The sequence below is a fragment of the Monodon monoceros genome, unplaced genomic scaffold (assembly GCF_005190385.1).
Source record: "Monodon monoceros isolate NGI ecotype Baffin Bay Population unplaced genomic scaffold, NGI_Narwhal_1 Super_Scaffold_21, whole genome shotgun sequence".
Classification (NCBI taxonomy): domain Eukaryota; kingdom Metazoa; phylum Chordata; class Mammalia; order Artiodactyla; family Monodontidae; genus Monodon; species Monodon monoceros.
In genome coordinates this window covers 20,155,973-20,178,268 of record NW_021703778.1, presented here as the reverse complement: position 1 = coordinate 20,178,268, position 22,296 = coordinate 20,155,973, and the positions used below count along the sequence as shown (strand labels likewise).

Below are 22,296 nucleotides of genomic sequence, written 5' to 3'. Positions count from 1 at the left end.
AGGAAGGAAAGAAAGATGAAGGAGATAAGACAGTACAGACAAGGGGATGGCGCTGAAAATGTCCAATGTTGAATAGAAGTTCTGGTGCAGAAAAAGTCCAAAAAAGCATTCTTCTGGAGTGGAAATCTGAAGCCTAAATCCAACTCTTTCTGACCTCAGTTTCCTCATATAACTTGTCCTCCACACATACTAGAGAACCAATGAATTTGTGGTCTGAGCTCCTGCTGATACAGGCAGCTTCACTTCATCAGTCAGATTGTCTGTAAAGTGTGTGTGAGGTGAACCTGTTGTGTATTTCCCCCCCTATTCATTCATTTGTGATTTCAGAGGTATCATCTGAGGAAAAGCATTTTAGTATCAATGTGTAATAAAGCCATACTGCAACCAAAATTGCATTTCAAGGAACACTTCACTTTTTTACAATGTTAGTTATCAATTCAGTTCCAAAACTGTTTGGTTAACCATAGAAAACTACCTATATTCAACTATTTTTGACCTACACCAATGGCAGCTTCATACAATTCAATTTACTAACTGTGGGCCAGGGGTTTGACCCTTCCCTTCTCAACTGCTAGAAGAATGTTGCCGGGAACTTGAAAATTCACATAAAAATACAGTGTGTTAAATACTGTATTTCCTACCGAATTCTCATGTCAGTCTTGTTTTTCTTTTCCAAAGTGGTGAGGAGCCGGACAGCTTCAGTAGCCAAGGGGTCTTTGTCAAATTTTGAGTAATTTGAGTAATTATCAGATTCCACTGTTGATTCATTTAAGGTGCTGAGCTTTCTCTCAGAGAGGCTGATAGGCCCTTGAAATGCTGACATCAGTATCATCTTAACTGTTGGTTAGCGTCATCCAGTTTTTTCAACATTCGGTTGTCCACATTTCTTTTCTTTTTTTTTTTCCAGTTTTTTTTTTTTTTTTTTTGCAGTACGCGGGCCTCTCACTGTTGTGGCCTCTCCCGTTGCGGAGCACAGGCTCCGGACACGCAGACTCAGCGGCCATGGCTCACGGGCCCAGCCGCTCCGCGGCATGTGGGATCTTCCCGGACCGGGGCACGAACCCGTGTCCCCTGCATTGGCAGGCAGACTCTCAACCACAATTTAACTATATTAAGTTGAAATATAGTTGATTTACAAAGTTGTGTTAGTTTCAGGTATACAGCGAAGTGATTCATATATATATATATATATATGTCTTTTTCAGATTCTTTTCCCTTATAGGTTATTATATAATACTGAGTAGAGATCACTGTCCTATACAGCAGGTGCTTGCTGATTATCTGTTTTATACTGGTTGTCCCCATTTCTTTTTTTTTTTTTCTGGCCACGCCCCACATCTTGTGGGATCTTAGTTCCCTGACCCGCACCCCCTGCATTGGAAGCACGGGGTCTTAACCACTGGACCGCCAGGGAAGTCCCCCATTTCTTTAAAAAGTTCTGAAAGCCCCTTGTCTCTACCCCTCTATTAAAACTGGAGTAGGAGTTTGCACCCAAGGGCCTGGATTTGCAGGGAGGGAGTTGAGTGCTTTGTTCCTGGGTTGCAGGCGTCCAGGAAGAGGAAGGAGAGAGCCTCTGGAGATGCACGGCTGGCAAAGAGATTGGGGAAGACTGGGTTCAAAGTCTGATGCAGTGGGCTGACCCAGCAGGAGGTCTTGCGGGAGCTTTGCCCCACTCAGGTTTGGACTTAAATCTGTTCAGCCTGAGATAAGAAATGTAAATCAGATCTTGGCTTCCAGTCTAACCAGGTGTTGTAAATACCAGCGCAGGATGAACATGCTCTCGGTCAGCTTTATTTTTGCTGTGAGGAGGAATGAAAAACTCAGCTAAGAATTTTTTTGAGCTTCTCAGAAGAAAGAAAAAGCATTATAAAACAATAAGGTATAATTGTTATGACAAGTAAGGAGGTCTACATTTTAGCTCCCCGGAGTAGGGCATAGTGCCTGCTCTGGTGACATTTGCTGAATAAATAAAGAGAGAGCACACAAGCTTGTTTAACGAAACAAGAGCAACTTAACCTGGGACTTTTCCTTTGATTTTTTTTTTTTAATTTGTTAAACAATCCAGAAGTGCAGTATGCATACAGAATGTAAATTTTTTTTAAATGAGCCAAAAATCAAAATTTGAAGTGTCTACCTTTGCAAACATTTCATCAGATGTAACTAGATTTTCCTCCTGTTGATGCTTTTCTGTTTGCTTCTTCCTGGGTTATTACTTTTTGTTATTAGTAACAAAACTCAAATCTGGTCAGGGTTTTTTCGGGTGAGGATTTACGTTGGGAAAATCTGATTTCCGAATCTTCTGTTCAGTGGTAGTACACTGGCGGTAGTACACTGGTGGTGGGAGACTTCTTCCCTTGGGGCCTGTTAACCAGCCTACCTGGCTGAGGCCTCTGCTGTGAAAGTGTTTGCTTATGAGTAGGCGAATCAGTTACTTTCATGTGGCATACGGCCTTAAGTAAATTAATTACTGCCTCCTATTAACAGTTGAAAATATTCACAATTGAGAAGATCTGAAACCAACCTTGATTTTTACATTGTTTCAGTAAGAGCTTTTCCAAAAAAAAAAAAAACCTCTAAATGAAAGCATGCTAATTCTTCTGGAGAAGTAAAACTACAAGCCTTTGAAGTGTTTGTCTTTAATACCTTTGAGTGCCAGTTAAGAGTTTAAGGTCCTAAGTTCTTACAGCAGACATTTTCAGAAGTAAGGGAAAAAACCATTCAGAGAAAAAAGCGAAGGAAAAGGAATGCTAAACCACTGACCATGTCAACCGTTTAAAACGCCAGACAAAATTAAGCCTCCGCCCCCAGCTCTCCCAGCAACAACCAGCCTCTACCTGAAAAAGATTTCCCTTTGATGTTCTGTGCTGGGATCCAGTTCTAGTTTGCTAGTTTGCTTAGTGAGTATTTTTTGGAAGCATTCTTTTCTTTCCAAGGCTTTTGTTTTCTGCACATGGAGAAAGAGCCCATACTAAAGAATAGTTACTACTTATTTATTTTACTTCAGCTGTTTATTTGAGAGGCCCATTTTAGAAGTTAATGTTGGTCATGGTTACACCTGTCGATGTACACGTGTGTGCATTCATCCTGATACTTATCACATGTTAATATCAGGAAGCATTACTGGCTTAGTGTGTCTGATGTTATTGGTGCCAAGTTTTTAACAGATCATTATTTACGTTTAAAGTTACTCCCCTCCTGCTCCACATTTGCCCTTGATTGGAACATAAAGGTTGACTGAGAGTAATTTCTCATAAATTTCAAGGCTTTGGTCTCTGAATATGATAGAAGGATAAAGGACACTTACTGCAACAAGGTTAACATGTCTGAAATGACTCCTACGTGTTCAAACTTTTCTTCTACATCAAAGGTCTGTTTTAAGGATACTCTCATGGTTTTAGAGTTTTAGAATATAAATTTTGTGTTCATAGCAGCACTATTTACAATAGGCAAGACATGGAAGCAACCCAAGTGCCCATCCACAGATGACTGGATTAAAAAAACATGGTATATATGCAATGGAATATTACCCAGCCATAAGAAAGAATGAAATACTGCCATTTGACGTAGTGTGGATGGACATAGAGAGTATTTGCTTAGTGAAATAAGACAGAGAAAAACTAATACTATATGATATCACTTATACATGGAATCTAAAAAATAATACAAATGCATGTATATACAAAATATATACAAAACAGAAACAGACTCACAGACATAGAAAACAAACATGATTACCAAAGGGGAGAGGGAGGAAGGCAAGGACAAATTAGAGGTATGGGATAAACAGATACAAACTACTACACATAAAATAGGTAAGCAACTAGGATATACTGTATAGCACAGGGAATTATAGCCATTATATTACAATAACCTATAATGGAATATAGTCTGCAAAAAATACTGAATCACTATGCTGTACACCTGAAGCTAACACAATATTGTAAAGCAACTGTACTTCCATACAATTTTTTTAAAAAATAAATAAAACATAAATTTTGGTTAAGTAACAAATACTAAGTCAATATTTTGGGATGAATATTTTCCAAAATCCTGTGGCTATAGTTTAAAAAAAAGAGAGAGAGAGCTTTGCCTGCAAGTCTAGTCTAACTGAGGAAAAGGAATTACGAGCATAATGAAATCTGATGTGATGAGTTGTATCGGAGGGACAAAGGTGGCATCATGTGGTTAAAAAGTGGTGGAAAGTAAGCAGTACTGGAGGAGCCAGGCGATGGGCAGCATTCTGAAGGAAGACTAGATGGGGTTTGCCATCGTTCATGAGCCAGGCTTTGAGGATGGACAGGAGAGGGACGGGGAAGCAGTCCAAACGTGGCTCACACCCGAGCAGAGCATGAAGGAGACCCGGCTGGATAAAAGGGTTCCTATTGTGGCAATAAGTGTGAAGAGACAAGGTTAGGCCAGATTCCAGACACACTTTAAAGCCCTATGTTCTTACAGCTCCTTGGCAGGATTGGTTAGGAAAACAAAAACGGTGCCCACTTTGATAGGCCTGTGGTCCCAAAAGGAATCCAGGATTTCAGAAAGGTTAATTAGGTCTTTGCAATTCACTGGTGAATGCTGCACTGAATCTTTTTTTTTAATTATTATTATTTTTTAAATTTTTATTTATTTATTTTTGGCTGCGTTGGGTCTTCGTTGCTGTGCGCGGGCTTTCTCTAGTTGCGGAAGAGGGGGCTACTTACTCTTCATTGCAGTGCACGGGTTTCTCATTGAGGTGGCTTCTCTAGTTGTGGAGCACGGGCTCTAGGCGCGAGGGCTTCAGTAGTTATGGCACACGGGCTCAGTAGTTGTGGCTCACGGGCTCTAGAGTGCAGGCTCAGCAGTTGTGGTGCACGGGTTTAGTTGCTCCGCGGCATATAGGATCTTCCCCGGCCAGGGCTCAAACCCCTGCATTGGCGGCAGGCGGATTCTTAACCACTGCGCCACCAGGGAAGCCCTGTTTTATTTTTAACAAAGTTTTTGAGGGCAGAAAACTTGGAAGAAAATGAACTACAGGACCCCAAACAACTTTTACCTGCCTACCAGGTCAGTTCTTTACATTTGTGTCTAAATGTGCATCTTTGGTACCGAGAGGGATGGGAGGGGCCAGAGACTGTCCTTTATGTGTGAAATGGGAGGTGGGACTGAGAGTTGTGTTGCATTATCAGGTGTGTTGTCATAACTAGAGCACAATCATTTCTATGGAGTTCATCTATAAATTATTTTTAGGGGAAGAAATGAAATGATTAGTCTAAGAATTTTATTCAAGCCGTAATTAAGTTGAATAGTAGAAAAGAAAGAATATCAGGACTCCGTTTCCTTTTAACTTATGGATTAGGTTAATAAAACAGTATAAAAGAGTCTTGGCATCGATTACAGCTTCATTTTCTAGGTAATTTCTCATTATAAAAATTTTTTTTTTTTTTGCGGTACGCGGGCTTCTCACTGCTGTGGCCCCTCGCACTGCGGAGCACAGGCTCCGGAAGCACAGGCTCAGCGGCCATGGCTCACGGGCCTAGCCGCTCTGCGGCATGTGGACCGGGGCACAAACCCGTGTCCCCTGAATCGGCAGGCGGACTCTCAACCACTGCGCCAGCAGGGAAACCCTAAAACTCATTTTTGTTAATGCACATCACTCCCATAAAAACAGGAATGAGCAGAGAACTAGACAGAAAACTATAGAAGCTATAGAAAGCTATAAAATTAGGACCCCTGTCTTCTTTGTTTGTGTAAATCAGAGCAAAGTACATCAGTACATGTTCAGACAAACAAAGGTTGTCAAGAGCGGCCAGCATTAAGGCCAACAATGGCTATTTTGTGTTTTCTGATTCTTTCATCTAAGATTGTATACATTCCATGAAAAATGGCTCTTTCTTTACTTTCGCCCACTGCTTAACCATAGGAAAAGCCCATGAGTGGTAATGAGCTGTGATGACCCAGAAACAGTTCCCACGGGGAAGCTCCTTCATTTTTAATGTCCTTGAAGGTCAAGAAGAACATATCTTTTTGAAAGCGGCTTGGCCGTTAAATCATCATATTGGGATTTCTCAGGATATAGTCTTCAAGGTAATTTCTGTCCTAAGATTCTTTTTCTAGGTTTGGGAACAAATCTTCCCAATGTTCCTATGAATGGAGAATGAGATGATGAAAGAGTGGGATGTAGGTTTGCACATGGGTCTGGCCCTTGTGGATGGCCCAATATGGGAAGGGGGTGTTTTTAAAAAGCTCATTTCTTCTCCTTTCCCAGCTAAGCTGTGCTTCTGCTGACTGTACCGTAGCTGTGGTGGTTCATAGTGGTGTCTAGACAGGAGTCAGGGTCTCTAAGCCTGGATCATAGCCCACAGGGTTCAGAACCCTAAGACCCAACCTTTCTTTTCTTTTGTGAAGCGTTTGCCTTGGCTGTCAGTTGGAGCAGTTCTCTTTCTAAAGTGTAACGCAGACATGCTAAGCAAAATTAGTTCCACATCACTTGGTTAAGGAGGATCATTTTCCCCTTCGTGTTCAGAACTGCAAAGACAATAATCACCCTTGTGATTTTGTTTAGCATGTCTGCAGGGAATCTAAGTCTCAGAAGACGCAATTCCCTTCCCCCCACCAAGTGGGACAAAGCTTAGTAGTTGAATGTAAGGGAACTTATCTATTTGTTCCAGTTTAGATTCTTAGGTAAATTGGATCTGGTCAACCTTTCCCTGGCTAATTTTGAGCTAAATTATGATCCAAGAAAAGTTTAAATTCAGGGTTTCTCCTTCCTAGTTAAGCCAGACCGCCTTCAGCGTTTCCCTCCTAAATTGCCCCAGGGTTTCTAGATTATGGGTGTCTCCTCTGCTTCTCTCTTTAAATCCAAACTCATCTGTCCTGTGTCATCTCCTGAGATCTGGACTTTTCACGGTTTCCCAGGTGATAAAATGATCTGATAAATCATTATTATTCAAACCTGCAGGAAATCTTATTGTTTTTCGGGCAGTAAGAGGTGTGTAAGAAAACAGTGTGGTGGAGCAGACCAGGTGTAGACTATAGTCCAGTCGATGTGTGCCCCGCCCCCATCCACCCATCCGCACCACTGGGATGTGTCCCTGGTTATGGATGTAAAATACAGGGCTGTGTGTGCTTTAAATGTATACACATGGATTGTGCTAAGACTAATTATAACTTCACTCCGTACATTTCAAGATCCATCCACACCATCGTCCAATTGATTGCCTCTGACTGATGAACAGTATTCCATTGTAAAATGTTTACCTTGTTTTTGCTTATTCTTGGAGTTCATCTTTTGTTAAATCTTTTCCCAAGTAATATAATGTATATATACATATATGCATCTTTATTTTATGCTATTTTTAATTAATTAATTAATTAATTATGGCTGCATTGGGTCTTCGTTGCTGCACGTGGGCTTTCTCTAGTTACAGTGAGCAGGGGCTACTCTTCGTTGCGGTGCGGAGGCTTCTCATTGCGGCAGCTTCTCTTGCTGCTGAGCACGGGCTTTAGGCACACGGGCTTCAGTACTTGTGGCATGTGGGCTCAGTAGTTGTGGCTCCCGGGCTGTAGAGCACAGGCTTGGTAGTTGTGGCGCACGGGCTTAGTTGCTCTGCAGCATGTGGGATCTTCCTGGACCAGGGATCAAACCTGCGTCCCCTGCATTGGCAGGCAGATTCTTAACCACTGCACGACCATGAAAGTACAATTTTATGCTTTTTTTTTTTTTTTTTTTGCAGTACGCGGGCCTCTCACTGTTGTGGCCTCTTCTGTTGCGGAGCACAGGCTCCGGACATGCAGGCTTAGCGGCCATGGCTCACGGGCCCAGCCGCTCCGTGGCATGTGGGATCTTCCCGGACCGGGGCATGAACCCGTGTCCCCTGCATCGGCAGGCAGACTCTCAACCACTGCGCCACCAGGGAAGCCCTATGCTATTTTTAATGGTATCTTTTTTAGTTGTTGTTTGTGGCTAGTATATAGAAATTGATTTTTTTTTTATATTGGCTTATCCCCAGTGACTTTGTTAAACTCTTACTGATTCTAATAATTTGACAGAATTTTGGAGTTTTCTACAAAGACTGTAATTATATGTGAATAATAACATCTTCCTTTTCAATCCCTATTCATTTTTTTCTTGCCTTATATGTGGGTTATGACTTAATATACAATATAGAATAGAGGATGGGATGGTGGTAATGGGAGTGGTTTTAATATTTTGCCATCAAATATGATGTTTGCTATAATTTTTATGGATATCTTTTATTGGATTAAAAAAGTTCTCTTCATAATTTGTGAAGTTTATTTTTAAATTATGCATAATATTAAATTCATCCAATGCTTTTTGTCATCTATTGAAATGACTGTATGACTTTTCTCCTTTAATCAATTAATGTTGTACTGTATGTTGGAAAATCAACGTTATTCCAACCTTGCATTTTTAGGATTAAGTCATCTTGGTCATTATTTGCTTTCTAGATCCAGCTTACTAATAATTTTGTTTAGGACTTTTTGTATCTGTGTTCATGAATGACAGAAGCCTATAATTTTTTCTTCTTTATACATTCTTGGGTTTTGGCATCAAGGTTTTAATAGCCTCAAAATGAGATGAGTTTGTTTCTACTTTTTCTCTTCTCTGCAGAAGTTTGTGTAAACTTAGAGTTATTTGTTCCTTGAATGTTTCATAAAACTCTCTAGTAAAACTTTCTGGATGTGCTGTTTTCTTTGTTGTAAGATTTTTATATAATGATTTATTTTCTTTAATGATTATATTACTATTCAGATTTTTTCTTTTATTCGTGGTGTTAGTTTTAAGGAGATCTTCTCTTAGGAATTTGTTCATTTCATCTATCTTTTCAAATCTACTAGCATAAAATTGTTTATAATACCCCCTTTCAATACCTGTGGCATCTATACTTATGTTTCCCTTTTCATTCTGATATTGTTTGTCTATTTTTTCTTGATTAGTTCTGCCAAAAGTTTGTCAATTTTATTAGCATTTTCAAAACAATAAATTTTGAAATTTAGTTCTCTATTGTATGTTTTTCTATCTATCTAATTTCACATTCTTTTTTTTACCCTGTCTATTCTGTGTTTATTCTTTTGGTTTTTTTTCTAATTTAAACGTTACTTGCTTGGTTCATTAAATTCCAGCCTTGTTTTCTAACACTGTAAGCATTTAAGTGATGTTTTAGCTACATCCCACAGGTTTCAATATGCAGTATTTTTATTATAATGTAGTTCTAAATACTTTCTACTTTCTAATAATATTTCTAAGAGTTACTTAGAAATATAAATTCCTAACGACATGGATTCTTCTGATTATCTTTAGATCACTGATTTCTAATTTAATTGCTTTGTAGTAAAATAATGTGTTTTCTGATACCACCAGTCTTCTGAAATTTGCTGAGACTTGATTTCTGGCCCAGGATGCCATCAGTTTTCACAAGTATTCTATGTGAACATGAAAAAATATGTATTAAGAAGTTGCTTCGGACTTCCCTGGTGGCGCAGTGGTTTAGAGTCCGCCTGCCGATGCAGGGGACACGGTTCATGCCGCGGTCCGGGAAGATCCCACATGCCGCAGAGCGGCTGGGCCCGTGAGCCATGGCCACTGAGCCTGCGCGTCCGGAGCCTGTGCTCCACAACAGGAGAGGCCACAACAGTGAGAGGCCCGCGTACCGCAAAAAAGAAAAAAAAGAAAAAAAAGAAAAAGAAGTTGCTTCACTTAGTATGTTGTAAATGTCGCTTAGATCAAACTTGTTAATTGTGTTGTTTAAATCTTCTTTATTCCCAGTCTGCTGGATTTATCTATTGTTAAGAGTGGTGTGCAGAAATCTCCCACTATAATGGTGGGTTTATTAACTCATGTTATTTATATTTGAGGTACATGCAGGTAAATCGAAATTTTTATCATTTTGAAGTACTCCTCTTTGTTTCTAGTAATTCACTTTTCCCTTCTTTTCCTTTGTCTGATTTTACTGTAATGATTCCAGCTACTTCCTATCCATCCATTTCTCCCTCCCCACAGGCAGCCTTTGTTGGAATTTTTCTCGTGTATCCTTCCAGAAAGATTCTAGGCACATCAAAGCATAAACAGAGATATTTTTCATTTTTTTCCCTATACACATGGAAGTATACTAGACTCTGTTCTGTCCTTTAGCTCTTTCCACACTCTAAAATGTGTCCCGGAGAACACTGAGCAGCCTCCTCCTTCTTTTAAATCGCTTGTCCTGATTGCTTTTAGGTTCTCCCCCTGGTGCTGTCACCCTCCCAACTGTTGCCAGAGTCATCTTTCTAACCTATAAATGTGATGCTGCCTCTCTCCAGGGCTCCCCACCACCTGTGGGTGAAGTTCAAGATTCAAGTCCCTCTTCGCTTGGGTCCACTTCTCTGTGTGCCTCTATTTGCACTTTCTCCCTTTTCCAGCTCATTCTGTGCTGTGCTTTAGCTCATTTCAGGGCTTCACCCCAGCCACTCACGACTTTTCAAATAGGCCATGTGTTGCTTACTCTCCTTCTGTGTTTGGAATGCCCAGCATGGTTTGTTTAAACCTGAAATCTCAAACATCTCTTACTGCTGGCCTTTCTGAAAGTCTCTGAGCCCTCCTGGGGAGTATGGGCACCTTCCCCCTGCTCCCATGTGCCCTGTCTTGGCGCTGAACACGGTGATGCATCCGTCCTCCATGTGGCAGAATTACTTGTGGAACTTGATAAAAATGCACATGCTCAGCTGTTACCCCCACGGATGTATTCAGTAGATCTGGTTCTGACCCGTTGCTGGATTAAGTTCCTCTGGGGAGGAGATGCCTCTTACCCATCGGTCTTTCTCTAGTACCTGGAATCTGCCCCATATGAAGTAGGAGAACAGTAAACATCAGAAGAACATGCTAAGACTAGAAAGGAATATAGGGTTCCAAGTGAAGCAAGGATTGATTGATTGGACGAACTTTGATTCTGCAGCCTGTGGGGAGTGGGTTGAAGGTGATTGCTTTTAGGAGAGTGGTGACATCACAGTGGTGTTTCAAGATTAATCCAGCAGAAGAATACAGCAAAAGGATGGCCAAAATGGAAAAAGCAAGAACAGTCAGATGATGTGGTAAAAATGGTCCTGAACTCGGGAGGGGGACCAGAAAGGAAGCGGATCCAACTGACATTGGGCAGGAAAAATCAACAGGGCTGGGCAGCTGGTTGGTTGTGAGTGGCAGGGACAGGGAGGTGTCAAAGATGTCCCCAAAGCTGTTTGTGTGACGAGGCTGAAAGCCACTGTGCCTCAGGACGGGTCTTTGACAAGATGACTCATCTCTGGGGGTTGGTGAATAGTGGAAGGACCTAGCTTCTTGGGCTGCTCTGCAGACCTGACTGTGGCCATCTGGAACTTTGACGGAGTGGGGTGATAGTGGGAGGAGGGCTGGATGCCTTCCATCCAGGCCATTCTAGGTCTTTCTGGAATGTACAGGGGAGAATGAAGAGGAGGAGCTTCCTTCCTCTCTGGCTCCAGTGCACTCACTTTGGAGGTTCACTTGCCCCACTAGCTCCACCAGTTCCACGAGCACCATCAACTTGGATGGCTGCTGCGCCCTGACCGGCCATGCTCGGCAGACAGAGATTTACCAAGACTGTAGATCACTTGTGACCTTCAACCTTACCAGAAAAGGCTGTTACTAGTAAATACCGAGCAACAAACACAGGAAGCCCAAGAGAATAAACAGAAACACACACACACGGCTCTAGTTTCCCTTTGTGGTGCTAGCTTGTGGCGCCCCCGCAGTGAGCCTGCTCTGCGCCCTCTGGGAGAAGTCTGTTTCTTCATCTATGGAGCCCTCTTAGTCTGACCCTGGCCTCCCTTTTCTAAAGTGCACTGTTAGCAAACACAAAAAGTGAGCCCTTGTTTGGGAAAGGAGACTAGATACCGTGAGGTGGTCATGACCTCACAGACTCACGGCTCTGGCCGCTCTGTCAGACGGATCTGCTCCTGCTTCTTTATCTCACGCTCTCCCCTTTCCAGTGCAGACCTTGCCCCCCGCTCAGAAATCCACGCCCCATAGTGGCTCACCCATGGAATTCTATATTTTTGGCTCCTGGGGAACTAGGACCAGGGAGCCCCTGGTTCTCAATTCCTTAAGAGATGAAAGAAGACTGACAGCTCGAGCCTGTGAAGGATATTGAACCAAGGTTTCCACTTTCTCCCCAACAGACTCTGCCTTCTGGAGAATTCTGATTAGCTTCCTCATCTTCTTTCAAGGGAACAATTTGTAGAAGTCTAAACACTACAGTGTTACAGCATCAGAATAGCTTTTAAAACGCTAGTAGCACAGGAGAAAGGCGTGCTCTCGGATGGTATAGTCAGTTACCACCCTCCGCCCCACGGAGGGTCCCATGTGCTGTCTCATTGCACAGATCCGGAGCCAAGTCCCAGGTCCTGCCCCACTGAGCACACGGTCCCCCAGGTCCCTCATTGGAGGTGAATCAGTACCTCGCTTCCCGTCTTTCCTCCGTTGTCAGGGGAAGATTCACTGCCCGCCCCCGCCCCCACCAGATGGCACCTATGGTGGTTTTAGCTCACGTGCCCCTCGGGATTCTTTAGGGGCTCGTAAGGCCACCTGGTGGTGCTTTCAGTGTAGGGAGGGGTGAGCATCTATTTCCTCACTTGCCGTAACATCAGGTCATATGTAATGGACAGGAGGCATATTCCCTTATTCCCTACTAGCCTTCTTTAGTCTTCTGGAAGGTTTTGTTGAACTCAGTTGTCTGTTGTTCAGGGGCTGAGCTGAATTTCCTGCTGGAACAGTCAGAGGACTGTATGAGACTAGGGCTCGGGGGGGACAGTTTCAGTGTCCTTGTTCCTGAAAGTGGGAACATGAACTTCCCGATGGTATTAACTGATGGGACCTTAGCATTTTATGTAGAAACTGCAGTAGTATCACGGCCTCCAAAGAGTCTGGAATTTCGGAGATGTCAACCAAACTTCCATTAGTAATTTGTTAGCTCTTGTCACTTTACCTCAACTCTGAACTGTAACGAGGCTGGAAAAGGAACCATGATGTTGTGGTGTCTGAGGCAGAAAAGAATAGAATTTATAAGCAGTACAGGGAAAGCCTGAGTCCGAGTGTGACGGAGCGTGAAAGTACAGACCCGAAGAGCAGAGGACGGCGCCAGAACATTATTTCATCAAATTTTCAGCACGAAAGAAATTTTTAGTACACCCATCTTTCCTTAAAAATAATTCTTACTGCTACTCAACCATAAAAAAGAATGAAATAACGCCATTTGCAGCAACATGGATGGACCTAGAAATGATCATACAGTCAGACAAAGACAAATATCATATGATATCACCTATATGTGGAATCTAAAATATGAACTTATCTACGAAACAGAAATAGACTCACAGATGTAGAGAACAGACTTGTGGTTGCTAAGGAGGAGAAGGGTGGGGGAGGGATGGATTGGGAGCTTGGGGTTAGCAGATGGCAACTATTATATCTAGGAGGGATAAACAACAAGGTCCTACTGTACAGCATGGGGAAATATTGATATATTCAATATCCTGTGATAAACCATAATGGAAATGAATATAAAATGAAATATATATGTATGTATAACTGAATCACTTTGCTTGTACAGCAGAACTTAACACAACATTGTAAATCAACTGTACTTCAATAAAAAATAAAATAAAAATAATTCTTACGTCTTCATAATGGAGAAGGAGATAAAGGAGAAATGGAAATGAGCATCACCAAACAAGTTGACTTCGGGGGTCCTGATCACCTTAGTCCTAACGGTCGAGGCTGTGGACCAGCCGACTGTATCTCGTGATGCCTGTTCGTCCTGGGGGAATGAGGCCTTCGCTGTCTGAGCTCACTAACCCTTGTCACCTTGTGCTTACTCCGCCAGAGGTGACCCACTACTTGGGCATGGGACACCGGCCCCTTCCCCACTTCCTGTGATTGAGCCAGCGGCCGGGGTTACTGTGGGGATGCCTGTCCATCACCAGAAGTCAGACTCTTGGGAGATGGACCCTGACTTGTTGCCCGGCTGCAGGCTCAGTGGCCTGAGCAGAGGGGGCAGTCTGGAGAGTCGGGCCAGCAGCTCTCGTTCCAGAAGTCTCACTCGGGTGAGTCCCTGTTTCTCCGGTGCTCTGTGTGCTTGAATGTTGGCTGATTTTGCCCCCCTATCAGGAGTATCTTACAACATCCTTTTGGGGTAACTAGCTTGACGTCTTGGAATACTCGCTCTCTGAAGCGGCATTTCAGTGTGAATCGTATTGAGTTTTGCACAAAATCCAGAGCAGTGATAACTTGGCTGCTAAGACCCAGAGCACGCTGTGCCTGAAGGTGGCCACCAGCCCAGGCCAGGGCGCCTGCCTTTCAGGTCCAATGTCTGGAAGAAGGGAAACACCTCACAGGATAACATCAAATTCACTTTAAAACAGATGTTTAAGTCCTTTACAAATATAAATGCTTTCCTATCCCTTTCTCTCGGCATTCAGACCTTTACGTAAGTGTCAACAAGCTTTGGGAACTTTCACAAAAAGTCTGTAAAGTTAAGAGAAGATCTTTTGGCCCTCCCCACCCCTCAGGGTATTCACCTTTCAGGATGGAGACCTTCATATTCATAGACGGAAGGACAGGAGAGAGTCCACCTTGGATCTCAATTAAAAATGGTCCATTGTTCATCTCAGCCCATCTTCAATGGGAGCACAAATTTTCTAAAGATACACCAATCCCTAAAATTAACCCCAGCTATGCTGAACATAAGAAAGAAGTGTACAGAGGGCAGTTAATAGTAACAATAGAATTTTATAGGCTCCTACTTGCATATTTTCTTTTTTTCAATCACCATGGTAAGTATGTAATAAATATTATTTGATTCGCCAAAGGAAAAATATATTACAAATTACTCTCTGAATATCTGAGAATCTATAAATCCTTAAGAATAGAGAATTTGGGACTAATTTTTTAATTTAAAAACTGTATTTAAAGAATATGTTAAAAGAATAGGTAGAAAGACATACAGATTATTACTCCAGTCATTAGTGGAGTCTGTTCTCCAAAGCACAGTTAGGAAGCAGCTCTGCTCTGATGTAGAGGGTATTTCTAAAACATGGCGTGGATAACTTAGGAACCATAGTCTAAAGGGCTGCCCTGTGTGTGTGGGGCGGGAATAAAGTCGAGAATGGTCGTCAGATGACCTCGGTCTCTGAGGAAATGGGTATAGTGCGTTATGAGTCAGTGCTCGAATTATTTGCTTGCCTTTCACTTTCATTTTCTTACTGAACTTGAGGCAAATCTCTTAACATCCTTTGTACCATGGCCTCTTTTGATAGAAAGCTGAAGCAATACCTGTTCTCTGTCTCTTCCTGGGAGAGTCCATAACCCCAGGTGTGTCACGTGCACTGAATTTTGGGCAGGAAAGTCGCTACTTTTCTGTCTCCACTGTAGTCATATAGGGTCCGTTCTTCACATGCACCAACTCATACCCACCCTCACCACATCCTCTGCGGTGGGTCAAACTCATACTCCAAAGACAGAAAGGACTTGATTGAGCTCTGCAAACCCGTCCATGGAGGACTGCCTTCCGTCTGTTCTATGTAGGTGATTTATCCCTTTGCTCAAATACTGAAGCACTGTTCTCGGAGGTGAGGACAGAGGCAGAGCTTGCAGTCTGGTGGCTGTGGTTCACCCTGACAGAGTTGGCTGCAGATTTGCTTCCCAGGCAGCAGACTCTGAGATGGACAACGTTACAGCACAGGAGGCTTATTAGGGCTGTTCCTGGGCTCAACATCTGGAAGGAAGAGGAAGCAGGGTTTGGGCAGAGAGAGAAGCTGGGCTGTGAGGCAGACCCAACAGAGGCCTTAGCTGTTCCTCAGGAGGCCCTGGCGCTGCTGGGCCAAGAGTGGAGCCTGGATACCCACTCTGCCATCAGCCCTGGGATGAGGACATCCCTGGAGGGAGGCACGACCTTGACAAGACAGTTCCTTTCAGTTGGAGACAGTCCCCAAAGGGGACTGACAGCTGAGGGCCGCCTGCCAGCAGCATTCCCAACAGATGGGGGCAGGTCCTTCATCCCCAGGGTGACCTGGGGGGCGCATCACACTCCCTACCACGAAGGTGTAGGAGAAAAGGAACAGAGCCTTTTAGAGGGACCGAAGGCACCAGAACAGCTATAAGATGTCTGAACTAGAAGAAGCAAGACTGTGAAATGAATTCGGGGAGTTTACAAGAGACCACCGTATAAATACAGCTCTTCACAGAGTGTCTGTCTAGGCAGGTGGGGTGTCCATTCCATCACCTGGCAGATTTGGAGAATATGCATCATTTTGACTCTTTGTCAGGATGTCAGACCCAGGAATTCATCTTCAGAGGCAAAAGCTCTTCTTTGAAAGGAGGTCTACTAAGTTTCAGCTCCGGAGTCACAAGGAGAAATGGTTTATTATAAAACTTTTTATCACGGACGTATTTTTTGGTAAGATATGAGAATTATCTTTAGGTTCAAAGACAGAAAAGACTATAAATGTCTGACATTTGTAAATTTCAGGAGGTCAAGACGGGCGAGGTGGGCACAGCGTTATGCCTGTGAGCCGCCTGTGCTAGAAGGGCTTCGTGAGCCTTAGTGCTGCGCTAAGCGGGTTCCACAGTGGAGTCGAGTACAGATCAGAAGGACGCTCCCCAAGATGTTTATAATTTCCCTTAAGTCCTCCCAGAAATCCATATGCATTTTTCAAGTTGCTTTATTTAGTGATACTAATCAGTATCCTGACAATTGGCTCAGGAGAGTAATAAACACAGGATACTGGAGACATGCCCGGTTCAAATTCAGATGTGCCTCCCTCTGGAACCTGGGAAAAGTAACTAAATTTGGGGAGGGTCTTTATGTTTTTATTCTAAATCCTCAGTCTTTTTATGACTTGTCTCTAAAGAACGACAGTCAACTGTAGTAGTTTCCCTACTCCCTGTTCTTTATTCCCTGACCTCATAAAAGGTTTGTCAGGAACAGTGTTTTTAGGCCTCCAGATTGTATGGGATTAAATGCATCCCTTGGAGGGCTCTTTACATAAAAGATAGTTCCAATTTATAGAAGTGTGTATTTCTTTTAAGCAACGGTTATTTTTAAAAAGAAGATAAAACATTAATGCCTAAAGTTAAATGAGAGTATTGTAAAGTTTTTAAACACTAGTTGAAGTGTGGCCTGGAAGATGACAGATCTTTGCTTTTTAGAAACCTTTCTCCTGAGGCAGTACAAGTTAAAAATTAAAATAGCTGCTTAGGTAGGATTGTTGTGGCTATCCACATGGCCACCGTCATGACCCAGGCTGTTCTAGGAGGATGAAGTATGTGAACTTTTTATCGCTCAAGAGGCTAGTTGTGGCTGTGTACATGTATTGTTTTTCTTGTAAGGAATTCTTCCTCTGAACATTTTCTAGCAAAATGTATAGCTAGAACTAGAATAAACTGGCCAGGACTTCCCTGGTGGTGCAGTGGTTAAGAATCCGCCTGCCAATGTAGGGGACACGGGTTCGATCCCTGGTCCGGGAAGATCCACATGCTGCAGAGCAACTAAGCCTGTGCGCCGCAACTACTGAGCCTGGGCTCTAGAGCCCGTGAGCCACACCTACTGAGCCCACACACCACAACTACTGAGCCCACATGCCGCAACTACTGAGCCTGCGTGCCTCGAGCCCGTGCTCCGCGACAAGAGACGCCACCGCAATAAGAAGCTGCGACGAAGAGTAGCCCCCGCTCACCGCAACTAGAGAAAGCCCACACGCAGCAATGAAGACCCAACACAGCCATAAATAAATAAATAAATAAATAAATTTTTTTTAAAAGAGCAAACTGGCCAAATCCTTGTATACTTGACTAAGAGGGTCTCTTTTTCCTTTGAACTGTAAGAAGGACACCTTCAGTACAGTACAGTTGGTAGTGTAGTTCTGAAACTTACCACCTCGAGAGGTGATGGGGATTCAAAATGAAAGGTTCAGGAAGGATTTAGAGACATTCATAAATGATAGCTCTTTAAGGGGACAAAGGAAGCTTTGGGTATAAGGTGACATGTTCTTAAGCTCTTAAGGCCAATATCTCAGACACACATCTCATCAAACATCCGGGGTGCACTTCCAGGGACCAGTACTGCCTCATGCCAGGATCCTTAGGTTCTTCTTATGCACATGGTCTGAAGCCTGCTCTGCCCGGCAGGCACCCTGAAGCTTCCTCCAGAAAAGAATATGATTTAACTAGCTGAAAAGAGGGGATGCTCTTAATACCCTTAGGAATTAAGGAATTTCATAATGTGTGTGCCACTTTGAAGGTGGATTGGAAACAGCCCAAGTCCCCAAGCATACTTCCTATTCATTTTTGTCTCTAACTTGGGCAAAACCAATGATCCAAATTCATTGTTTTTGGAGATTTGATATTCAGTGAACTGTCTTGAAACCCTGCCTGGTCCCTCAGCAGACAAATCTTATAGCCCTCAAGTCACATAATAAGCCTGTGATCAGACAGCGGTCGTCAGCTCCTGATCACCCCTTCCTTCTCCAAAGCCTCTGAGGTCGTTTGGCCTCACCCGTCGGTTGTGGAAGAAGAAGGTAAAGCAAGCGGGGGCAAAGCTGTCTCCATGGCTGGCTCCGCCTGAAGTCTAAGCAGGACACTAGGAATCTGACATGCTTGTCGCCAGACAGTTTCAAGGAGAAGACACAGAACAGAGGCGTGGGAAGGAGAAGCAGACTGGTCAGTAGTAACCACATTGTCCTTTCAGCTCTGGCTCCTTCCCCAGATTGAACCCAAAACTTCCTGGACAGAGCAGCTATTTTAAAACAAAGCTAAACTGCTTTGAGGAGAGTTCAATTCAGTAAACATGCAGTAAATGCCTCCCACATACCAGATTGGATAGGTGATGGAATAAAACTCGGTTTTAATCTTTTCGGGAACTCACAGTTTAGTGACACGACCGCCACGTGGAACTCTGGGACGTGTGACAAGCTTATGTGGGGTCTCACGCACGACGCCACGCGCTTAAGGCATTTCCCTCTCAGTCGGGACCGCTTTATGACGTTGCCAGTTCAGGGAAGTTTAAGGCGGCCAGGGAGCCCAGCGTTGTCCTTCAAAGCCATGATTCTTTCCACCTGTAATCAAAACTGCTTGCATATCTCATTCCCCGCGGGCTTGTCTGTGTCTCTTTCCGGCCACAAGTAGAGGTTTACGTTAACCATAGTGAAAAATTACAACAGGGACTAGTTAGAAATAACCCTAATTAAGCCCTTGTAATGAAACCATGGGAAAGGCCACATGCACTTATGGTCTTTCTTATGAGGTTGCCAAAGTAAAGCGTGGCATTCACAGGGGGGTCGGAAGCACAGAAGACACTGATTCCTCTTTTCTTCTCACTGCCCCTACGTTGTGTTTCAGCTCATGGGGGGTGTCTCTCATCACCTTGGGTTTTTAAGTCAATAAAGCCTTGCTCAAGTGTCAGGGAGATCATTTCGGTGTTTGTAGAAAGAGAATGTGACCATCAACTCACATTCTGCCTGAACAAATACCCAAGGCCGCCTACCTGGGAGAGTTGGGGGTTAAGACATCTTGACTCATCTCAAGAAATTATTTTAGCCATCATAATCTTTCTTAAATTTTCTTTCTGGGCTTCCCTGGTGGCACAGTGGTTGAGAATCCGCCTGCCAATGCAGGGGACACGGGTTCGAGCCCTGGTCCGGGAAGATCCCACATGTCACAGAGCAACTAAGCCCATGCACCACAACTACTGAGCCTGTGCTCTAGAGCCGTGAGCCACAACTACTGAGCCCACGAGCCACAACTACTGAGCCTGCATGCTGCAACTACTGAAGCCCGTGTGCCTGGAGCCCATGCTCCACAACAAGAAAGGCCACCACAATGAGAAGCCCGTGCACTGCAATGAAGAGTAGCCCCTGCTTGCCACAATTAGAGAAAGCCCGTGAGCAGCAATGAAGACGTAACACAGCCAAAAATAAATAAATAAAATTAATTTATTAAAAAAATTTTTTTTTCCTTCTTTCTTTTTTTTTTCGTTGAAGATACAGATAAGTTCTGCTGGTTCTTTTTTTTTTTTCCTCCTTCACAAGGAGTTACCACTGTTGTCTTAATCTGCTGTCAAATCCAATTTCTTTGTTTAAAAGAAAAGCAAAACAAAAGGAAAAAAAGCCTAAGAACTGAATTAATTCAGTGGCTTTTTTAGGTGGGGGTTATTTTAGTATGAGTGTTTTAAGCCTTCTTGACTTTTTTGTTCAGCCAAACAAACAAAGGTTTTTTTCCTCTCTGCCATTTGCCTAAAAACAAATCTCCTGTCACACATTTGTACTCCCATAGGTATGTCTAGGATCACTGACTTTTATCATTGCTGGTCGCATTTGTTATAAGAGTTGGTCATCCAGCCAGGACCATGTTCCTCTCAGAGCTCCACCGGGACTAGAGGGACAATTTTGCTGTCATCTTTGCAGGAGAGGATAGATGGCACCAGTCTGGGACTCTGTCCTCCTCCTCATGGGAGACCTGTTCAGTGTGCATTCCAGTTACAGCAGTAGATTTGGCGTTTTGAATTTTCTGGTTTGAATACATTAGAAATTATTTCTTCACCATCATAATACATAGATTAGGGTAAAAATGTATGTACTCCCAAGTTCTTGAAGCAAAACAGTGTTTCCCTGAGAGGCTTGTAGACATCACCTGCAGTCAGCATGGTAGGTGGGGTAGTACAGGTGAGGGATGGTTCTCTAGACCGTTCTTTTAGCATCAGGAGATTTGTAGCCTTAAAGAACTTCCCTTTATTCCACATCCCAAATTGGCGCATTAAAAACTTCATTGATAGAAAGAAATTTAAAAATTTTTTTTCTGCTGTCAGCCTACTACCTTCCAAATAATAGGGACAAATGTTTGTTCTCTTCCATTCACCCCGTTCCAAGAAAGCTGCTATGTTTTCTTATCCTCATTTCCTCTCTGCTTAGTTCTTTGGGAACTGAGTTAGTAATTCTCTCATCCAATAGCGCCAGTGATCAAGCAGGGGCCACCCCGGCCACGGTGCCAGCTCTCTTCCCTCCTCACATGGGGCCACTGGGCCACTGCCTTGCTTTTTTTTCTTAAATGTATTGTAACAGCTTTATTGAGATGTAACTCACATACCCTGTGGCTCACCCATTACAGTATGCCCTTCAGTGGTTTTTAGTAGATTCACAGAGATGTGCAACCATCATCACAACCAAATTTAGAATATCTTTATCACCCAAAAGAAACCCGTGCCCACTAGCAGTCACTCCCCGCTTCCCTCCAACTGCCCTAGGCCCTGGGCAACCTCTCATCTGCTTCCTGGCTCCATAGATGTGCCTGTGCTCGCTGCCTTGCCCTTCAGGCTCTGCCTCTTCCCCGAGGCCCACGTCTTCCTCTTTAACGTCCCTGCCTGAGAGAGGCAGCAGCAGCATCTCCTGGGAATAGAGGTGTAGACAGAACTCTCTCAGCCAAGGGCCACGTGCCCCTTTTCTGGCCCTGAATTCCTGGCTCACCAGCCCTTGGCACTGCAGCTTTTCTCTGTTTCTGCTTCCTTTCCTCTCCTAGGTACAGGCAGAGTCCAGGTTCGTTTGGAGGGCAGCTTATTGTTTGGGGAATTAGGCAACAGAGTCCACGGCGTGGTTAGCCCTGCCCCTTAGGTCAAGACTCAAGGCCAGGCTGATCACGAACAAGTCACCCAGCCTGTCCTCCAGCCTCTAACGCTTGAGAGATAACTTGGATAGTTGACGACGCAAGAATCTGAGTCTGCCAGGACCTGGGGCTCTGATCGCTGACCAGCCTGGTTAAAACTGATTTATGGGGATGTCCCTGGTGGAGCAGTGGTTAAGAATCCGTCAGCCAATGCAGGGGACACGGGTTCAAGCCCTTGTCTGGGAAGATCCCTCATGCCGCGGAGCAACTAAGCCTGTGCACCACAACTGCTGAGCCTGCGGTCTAGAGCCTGCGTGCCACAGCTGCTGAAGCCCGCGGGCCTAGAGCCCGTGCTCCACGACAAGAGGGGCCACTGCAGTGAGAAGCCCGCGCACCGCAATGAAGAGTAGAAGCCCCCGCTCGCCGCAACTAGAGAAAGCCCACGCACAGCAATGAAGACCCAATGCAGCCCAAAATAAATAAATAAATTTATAAAAAGAAAGGGAAATAAGTAGAACAGAACAGAAAGCAAGCAGAGAACTGGTTCTGGCCTTGGCTGCTCTACAAAATAGTTGTGCGACCCTTGGAAAGTCATTACATTGCCTCTGCACCTGGTTTTCACACCTTCAGGTGAGGGAGCTGGACTGACTGATCTCCGCGTT

General features: G+C 43.8%; 1 protein-coding gene across 1 annotated transcript in view; it reads left to right on the top strand.

The window, feature by feature from the left end:
• Positions 1-22,296, top strand: part of PROSER2 (proline and serine rich 2) — a 40,701-nt gene that overhangs the window by 5,409 nt on the left and 12,996 nt on the right. Inside the window, exon 2 of the mRNA XM_029238531.1 lies at positions 13,869-14,088. Coding sequence (XP_029094364.1) covers positions 13,951-14,088 — 138 coding nt within the window. The 5' untranslated portion in view covers positions 13,869-13,950. The remainder of the gene's footprint in view (positions 1-13,868; positions 14,089-22,296) is intronic.